This window comes from Lipotes vexillifer, unplaced genomic scaffold, assembly GCF_000442215.2.
Source record: "Lipotes vexillifer unplaced genomic scaffold, Lipotes_vexillifer_v1.1 scaffold533, whole genome shotgun sequence".
NCBI classification, from domain to species: domain Eukaryota; kingdom Metazoa; phylum Chordata; class Mammalia; order Artiodactyla; family Lipotidae; genus Lipotes; species Lipotes vexillifer.
In genome coordinates, this window is record NW_006773553.1 from 1646501 (window position 1) to 1654856 (window position 8356).

General features: G+C 60.3%; 1 protein-coding gene across 4 annotated transcripts in view; it reads left to right on the plus strand.

Moving 5' to 3' along the window:
- Positions 1 to 8356, plus strand: part of EPN2 (epsin 2) — a 37114-nt gene that overhangs the window by 2440 nt on the left and 26318 nt on the right. The window contains exon 2 of one of the 4 annotated variants that reach the window (XM_007448410.1): positions 61 to 240. The exons of 2 other annotated variants lie outside the window; for them this stretch is intronic. In XM_007448410.1, coding sequence (XP_007448472.1) covers positions 61 to 240 — 180 coding nt within the window. The remainder of the gene's footprint in view (positions 1 to 60; positions 241 to 8356) is intronic. One more of the 4 variants, XM_007448407.1, reaches the window with a different exon arrangement.

The following is an 8356-nucleotide window of genomic DNA, read 5'->3' on the forward strand; positions in this document are numbered from 1 at the left end:
TGTGTGTGTGTGTGTGTGTGTGTGTGTGTGTGTGTGTGTGTGTGTGTCCGTGCCCCACAGCACCGGAGGCCTTGCTGTGTCCCCAGCACCGCACAGAGGCCCCACAGGGTCAGAGCAAGGAGCCACTGCTGCTGAGCCAGCGCCCGCCCTTCCTGCCCTGCCCACCCGTCCCGGGGCTGCCCTCCTGCTGCGCTGGAGCTGGGGCCCAGCCCTGCCTCACTTGGGCCCGTGGCCTGGCCTGCGGCTGTGTGCGCTCGCCGTCGCTCAGTGCAGCCAGTGCTCTCCCTGCCTCTCGAGGCCCTGTGTCCTCCCCTCTCCCCAGAGCCCGGCCCCACACTCCCTTGCCCCTCGCCCGGAGTCCTGCCAGGGCCTTGCGGGGGGCTGCTCTTCACCTAAGGCCTGGGGGACCGCTGGGCTCTCCCTGCGTCCCATTCCCTGAGGAATTGGAGGGGGTCATGCTGGCCGCAGACCCGGGCGTGGGAAAGACCGGGCCGCCTGGCCGCAGTGTGTGGTTCCAGCCTCGCCCCGCCAGGCACACCCGGGCCTCGGCGCTGGTGGCCGGGAGCCATCCCTGCAGTGCAGGAACACGTGCTGGGTGGAGGACAAAATGGGATGGTTTTTGCTTCTCGGTGAACTGCCGTCCTTCCTGAGATCCCCATGACCGTGGGGAACAGAGTTAGCTGTGCTGCGATTCTAGGTCATGGTGTTTGAAGGTCCCTAACTCAGTGGGTAACGAAAATGAGGCTTCTTTCTCTTTGGATTGATTAATGGTGTATCCTGGACAGTCTACAGCTGCTGCAGGTTAAACTGAAAACAGTTCTCAGTGTTGCCCACAAGGAAATGCTCTCGGTCTGATCTGCCTTCAGTCCCCAGGGGCCCCGCCTCAGAGAAGAAAGTCTCCTCTTCTGCTCTTACCGGAAGGGACGCCAGCGAAGCGCCTCTCTGCCGCTTCCCGACGACCTGGAAACGGTCTCCGCTCATCGTGCCTCACACACATCACCCCCCGCCCCCAGGTGCCCGTGTGATCGATCGCCCTGTTGAGCTCTGGGATGTTTCCTTCGCGCCTGTGCGCCCCCTCTCGGCCTGGACTGGACTCCGCAGGGAGGACCGGCTTTGCACTGTTGGGAGACGGGCAGGCGTGTTTCAGAGGCTCCCCGGAAGGCCCGCTGATGCGCCCGCAGGTTCCCAGTGCCCCCGGGGCCTACCCGTTGAGTAACTTGCGGGGGGGGGTCTGTTTGTGTCCCCCTGGCCCCCGGCTCTCCTGGGACGCTTGCACGTGAAGCCCAGGCCCTGGGCCGCCCCGCACCTGGGCCCGTGGGTCCCCCCACTCGGCACCCTCGCATATGCACGTCGGCAAGTTGCTTGGCCCGCAGCCCACACGGAGTTCTCTTTTCCTTCAGCTCTTGAGAAATTAAGGGTAAAATGGGTGAGCGACTTTGTTTTTAGTCAGTTTCTCAAACCCTGAATGAGTTTTAGGCAAACGCGTGCTACCGTGGTGTCACCCTTTTGACTGCTTTCCTCTCCGTATCTCACACCCTCCCCGTTGCGGGGCTGCCGGGGCTGTCCAGTGACTCCTTGCTGAGCCCTCACCTGAGTGCCACACATAAGGTGGGGGCTTGACGTGGGCACACGGTGGCTCTGCTTTGAACACACTGGCTTGGAATCCAGCAGGGAGAGTCCCACTGACCTGGCTGTCGGAAACTGGTCTCGTGAAATGCGGGCTGTGATTCAGGGCACTCTTTCGTGAGGGGCCCAAGTCGGACCCCAGGCCCCACAGGGGAGGCCTGGTGGCCGTGGTGCCGACTCCTGGCCTCGGCTGCTGCTCTGCCACCGTGATCGTGTTTGAGGAGGGCTGCCTGTCGTGAGCTGTGCCCATCGGATCCTCTCCGGGTCTCCCGCACACAGCTGTAGAGTTCTTTCCTTCCCCTGCAGCGCATGGCTGCAGTTCACTGCCCGCTTTCAGATTGCTTTCTTTGCTCTTAGCCTCCCCCTGCTTACCCACCCCCCTCTTAGAAACGACGCCCTGATCCCGGCTCGCGGAGAGCGCCCGTCCGTCCCAGGGGTCCCTGTAGGGTCCAACCCAGAGCCCTGGACGCACAGACAGCCGGATTAACCATGCTGCTGCCGGCCTTGGGGCACCCACAGCCCCTCATTCCCTCAGCAAAGGGCGTTTTGAGCTCCCACTGTGTGCCTCTGTCATGTGCCCCCATCCCACTAACGGGGAGAGAGACAGTAAATGGTCGGCGTTATACTGCACGCTGCACCATGAATGCTCTGGAAACCCCAAACCCAACACAGCCCAGCGTGTGAGGAGTGGGGAGGGTGGTCCGGGTGCTGGGAAGGCCCAGAACAAGCCTGGACTGAGGGAGGAGGGCTGGGCCGTGCAAGGTCTGGAAGGGCATCCCAGGCAGGTGGAGGGCGGAGGGCTGGAGCAGTGGCAAGGCTGGGCCTGAGGGACGGGGAGCAGCCACACATTGGTAGATGGGTGGAGGGCCTCCGGGTCATCGAAAGCCCTTTGCCTTTTACTCAGTTAGCTGGGAGCAGGGGAGTGTTTGGAACCGAGGAGGGATTGGACCCTGCTGAAGGGTGAGAAGGTTCACGAGGACCCTCTGGCTGTGTGGGGGGCCAGGGAGGCTGGTGGGAGACCCCTGCCTTTCCCCAGGTGGGAGAGGACGGTGCTGGACCTGATGGGGCTGAGGATGCCTGGGCACACTTTAAAGGAACGGGGTGGGTGCGCCCAAGGCTGAGAGGTGGTGGCTGCCAGCCAGTGGCCCCGGTATCGGGAAGGCAGGGCCAGCCATCTGGCGGGGAGTGTGCCCAGACCTCCAGGGCCTTCCACCCGGCTTTGGGCCCCATGTCGGCTGATTGCTCCCAGAGGGGTTGGGTGAGGAATTTGGCGGGAGACGGGACTCACTCGGAAGCCCGTCTCGCCGGAGCCGGTGTGTTCTGCACGTCGCGGGAGCCCAGATCTTCGGTGACAGCGAGTGTCCGGCAGAGGCCGGCGCTGGCTGTCACGTCTTCACGTGGGAAATCGAATCAAGAGGAGGCTGCTTGGTAGCGCCAGCAGACCCTCGGAGGTGGCAGTTTTAGTGACACGTCTGTCCAGGCGGCAAATGTCAAAGGTGTTCGTTCTTGCCTCTTGGGCTTGGGCCCCCAGCAGGGTCTGAATATGCCGTGGCGAGGCCTCCGCGTGGCTGGACTGCTCAGAGCTGCAGTGCCTGCAGCAGCCAGAGGCTGACGGTCCCCTTTCACTTCCTATAGGAGGCGGCGGGGCGGGGGTCATTGGCAAGGGTACTGAGATGGACTCACTCCCCCAGATCCACTCGGTCGTAGCAGTGAGGCCAGGATCTGAACCCAGAGCCCTGGCAGTTTTGCAGTTGTGTGGTCCACCTCGTGTAACGCTGGTTACTCCACGGGGCCCTCTGATTGTCAGAGAGAGTGAGGTTGAAACAGCTGTCAAAGCTGCTGATGGGGGTTGTCAGTTAGGCTATTGATGTTGCCGTGTGCCAGGGAAGGTGGAAGGTGTGGCTGCAATAGCTACACCTGTCCCTTTGTCTTTAAAGCGTCCTGCGTAAAAATGTAGGTACACAAAGTGTCGTTTCATAGACTGTCAGTAGTGGATGTGAAAAAAGCAAATGGAGGGTTGAGTCAGGTTCAGTAAGAGTTACACAGCAAGACCATGTCGGATGCATGGCTGCGTGGTGGCCAGATTCCAATGGCCAGCTTGGAGGAAGGGGGCATTTAAAATTATAGCATAAATAAAAATAAGAGGGAAGGTCTAAGAATAATTTTTCTTCGTGTTGGAAAGTAGACCCCATAATTTATGGATAATCTCTGTATATCGCATATTCTGTGTCTGTCTTCAGAGTACGTTTCTCTTTTATCTTTTGTCTCCTTGCACTGACAGAGCAGGAGCCTGTGCTCAGGGCCGAGTGCCTGACCCATGAGGTGCTCAGTAAGCAGTGAACGAACCAATGCTAAATCGACCTGAATTTTCTTTTTCTTGGTGGTGTTTTGATGTGACGTGCTCATCTCCATTGGTGTCTGCCTCTGTTAGCCTTTTGCAAATACACTTTGTGGGCTTTTCCAGAAATGTGGAAATGTTGTACCGTATCTTGAGACTTTGAGTTTAGAACAGTGTGATTCCTAGCTGTTAGATTTTGTTTGGTAATAAAATGCGGTTCCCAATTTTGCCAGCTGCCCTTTCTCTGTTCCCTAAGCCACTGGCTCCAGCTGACTGCCCGGGAGCTTTTAAATCTCCCGAGGTGTCCCAGAGCCCTGGCACACATCTGACAGGTCGGAGCCTCGCGGGGGGCGCGGGCAGCGTGGCGCCGAAGTTCCCAGGAGGCTCCGGGCCTGGTCACTGCGGGCCCTTCCTCCCATCGCTTCTGCTGACCACTGGCGGCCACACCGTTTCAGAGAGTCACGGTCAGCAGGCAACTTGCCGACTTTCAGCGGCTCAAAATGGGTGTTGCAGCGGGATGAGCCTCCTCCCGTGGCCTGCTGGTGGGGAGCGTGGTCCAGCTGGCGGTGTGGTGACCAGCCTGTTGGGCCAGTGCCCCTGTGGCCCACGTCTCCAGGTCTAACTGGTAAGCGCAGCTTGGGCGGCAAATAAGAACTCTGCTAGATCCTTCATGATAGAGATAATGCCTGTCCATTCCCGATGGTGTAGAAAATGCAAAAAGAAGACGGACACACTCCGTAATCTTGTCACACAGGCAGCTCTTTCTGACTGACTTCACTCTGTATGACAGACTCTAGGTCCATCCACCTCATTACAAATAGCTCAATTTCGTTTCTTTTCATGGCTGAGTAATATTCCATTGTATATATGTGCCACATCTTCTTTATCCATTCATCTGTCAGCGGATACTTAGGTTGCTTCCATGTCCTGGCTGTTGTAAATAGAGCTGCAGTGAACATTGTGGTACGTGACTCTTTTTGAATTATGGTTTTCTCAGGGTATATGCCCAGCAGTGGGATTGCTGGGTCATATGGTAGTTCTATTTGTAGTTTTTTAAGGAACCTCCGTACTGTTCTCCATAGTGGCTGAACCAATTCACATTCCCACCAGCAGTGCAAGAGTAAAACACTCATTTTAAAAGTGAGTTTCCTGTCTGTAAGTATTACCCTAGGAAACTGATGTAGGCATTTACCCTAAGTTTGTGATTGAATTAAGAAAGAGAGAAATTACGTCTTCGTGGAAGTTGTGGTGTTCCAAGCCCTCCCTCCCGAGCGCCTGCCTGGGGAGTTGTGGGTGCAGCCCTCGCCCCAATGCTCCCCGTGAAGGTCGACTTTCCCATGGGTGTAGACAGAGCACCAGGAACCATGGGGATCCCCGGGAAACGAGTGAGGAGAAACAATCCCTTCCTGTTTTGGACAAGCGCTCCCTTCCCCACCTCGCCAGCTGGTGATCTCATAATGGAGAGGGTTTCACCTGCAGCCCAGAGAGAGCAGCACAGACTCCCTCTTTTCTCTTAGGCAGAGGATGGGCCTTAAGTCCTGCCAGCAGATGACAGGGCAGCCTTTTGTCTCTGCTGCGCCCGCCCCGTCCGTCCCCACTGTCTGTCTCCCGCGCTGGCTCCTTCCTCCCTGGGCTTTGGCTTCCGCGTCCGTGGGCTACGGTGGCAGCACCCGTGTCTCAGGGTGGTGGTGATGCGTGTGTGAGCTGTGCCCTTGGGAGTCACAGCTTTGTGCTCGCTGGAAACTAAACTAGAAAATGAACACACAGGGGCCTGAGCTCCTGCTCTGTGCCTGGAACAAGCCAGGGTGGGGAAGTTCCTGGCCACAGGCGGGTCTGGGGTGTAGAAGGCATAGGTCCCCATTCTGCGGGCTGCGGAGCACCTGCCCTGCTCTAGGTGTCCAAGAGGAACCCCTGCCCACAGAGCGTCCTGCTGGGGAGGGCAAGCTGGGGCCCACGCGAACAGGGAGACCCAGGCTCTCTTTCCTCCCTGAGGGAGGGGCGGGGGGGGGGCGGGAGTGTGAGTGTGGTCTGAAGGAGGAAAGAACTGGAGGACTCTAGGGCCCTCTGCGGCCAGCGGAGCAGGTGCCAGGTGCGGGGGAGGGGCTGGTGAGCCGCCCTGGGGAGTGGAGGCCTGTGTGCAGGGAGGCGGGGCCTGAGACCTGACGCTGGGAGAGGCCCTGACCTGGGAGCCGCCCACCGGGGCTTCAGCGCCAGAGGTGGGTCGTGTCAGCTTTGGGGGCCGGAAACCCCAAATCAGGGTGTCCGCAGGGCTGTTCCCTCTGAAACCCTCAGGGGAGCATCCTGCCTTGCGGCTTCCCTGCTTCTGCTGGTGGTGGCCCTCCTTGGTGTCCCGTGGCCTACGCTGCTGCCGTCCCCTGTGTCCGCCCCTGCGTCTCTTCTCTGCTTGTAAGGACACCTGTCACGTTGGATGTCGGGCCCACCGGCTCTAGTGTGATTTCAGCTTAACCATTAACAAATGAATCTGCAACAGCCCTGTTTCCAAATAAGCTCTCATTCCGAACCCGGGGGTCAGGACTTCACAGCCTTGGGGCCCAGCTGTGCCCCAGCCCCCGGTCAGGGGAAGGCTCTCTGTGGGCTGAGTCTCCGCTTGGGCGGCAGCACAGGCCACTTGCGGTGGGAGGGTGAGGTTGGGCTGCCGGGGGTCGGCGTCATCCAGGCCAGGCCGGGCCGCGCCGCAGATGTTCTCTCGTGACCTCGGGACGGATGGTCCAGGAACGTTGCCAGGTGTAATAGAATCTCAGTTAAACCCATCCAGAAACCAGCCGCGTCTCACCTCCTTCACAGCCGCCACCCTGGCCCAGCTCCCACCATCCTCCCTGGACCGGTCAGGTGGCATCGCTGCTCGGCTTGCACCCTCCTGAAGGCCCTCTGAGAGCCCCCGGCACTGCCAGGACCCTTCCGTCATGGCCCTCTGGGCGCTCTGCCTATGCCAGCCTCTCCCCCTGCACCCAGGCGAAGCTCCCACCTGCTCTCTGCCTGGTGTCCTTGCTGCCGCCCAGGCCCCTCTGCAGTGTCTCTGTCAGACCTGAGCACAGGGCAGGCTCTCCCCACCCCGGCCCAACTGCCCTCTGTGTGTGTGTGTGTGTGTGTCTTGTCCCACCTCACTGGGACACAAACAAGCTCCAGGAGAGCAGGGACTGGCCTCAGGCCTGGAGAAGCGCCAGGCGTGGCGTGTGCGAGTGTCAAGGACCGAGCGCACAGAGCACCTCAGGGCTCTGGGAGGGCATGGCGTGGGCTCTGAGACTGGCTCTGAGTTCTCATGCTGTGAGTGGCCCTGTGACCTCTCTGGGCCCAGGTTCCCTCCTCTGGGAGGGACTGATGATGCAGAACAAGGCCTTAGGTCAGCCTTCGTCCCTCGTGGCTGGGGCACCTTGGCGAGCCACCTCACTTCCGGGCCTCAGCCCTGGCCTTCGGGGGGTTGGGGGGCAGGACCCCGTCTGGACTGAGGGTCCAGCGAGGCGCCAGGTGTGGTACACCTGTCACGTGCCAGGCACTCCCACAGGAACTGGTCTGATCCTCATGACAGCCCGAGGCGGCAGGGACTCTATTTCCGTCCTGCAGGTGAGGAAGCCTCGGTGTGGAGGATTGAGCAGCCGCGGGGCCTGGATCTGGGCCCCTGCTCGTGCTTGCAGACGTCTCCTCCCCCGGTGCCGAAACAGCAGCCTGGGTGGGGCCCATGCACGGGCGAGTAGACGGCCCGTGGGTGAGTGCCAGGAAAGAGCACGTGTTTATGTTTTCTGGGTGGAATCGCAAGAAAATGTCAACAGCTGTTTCCTCTGGGGAGAGGAGTGGGGGCAGGAAAAGAGGGGTGGCCCTCACTTCCTTTTACACTGAAGTATTTAAAACAGGCTCTGGCATCTCCCCTTCCCCCATCAACGTGGCGGTGAGGACAGGCTGTCTGTCATCCTACCTGGCAGCGTACACAGCAGCCGTCGGGACCGTCTCACCCCAGCCCGCGTGCCTGTCTGCCCACTGTCCTGACAGCGACTTACAGCCGACTGTCTACACCGAGACCACCAGCAGCACGGTCGCTCGGAGGTCCTGTCCCTGCAGTCTTACTGTGCTCACGACCCTGATGTGCTGAGACGCTGGGCCGGCCCATCTTGCAGAGTGGCCCGAGGTCTGGGTTTGTCCACCTGCTGCCTCAGTCCTCGCCCTGTACTTCTGTGAACTGGAATCAGATGTGGAGTCTGCATTGAAATAAGTTGGGGGGTTCTGCCAGGGCCGTCAGGTGGTGGGCGACGGGCAGGGCTTGGCCACGTTCCGCCCTCCCTTACGACGTCGCGCGCCCCCCTCGCGCGCCCCCCCTCGCGCCCCCGTCGCGCGCGCCCCCTCGCGCCCCCCCCTCGCGCCCCCTCGCGCCCCCCCCCC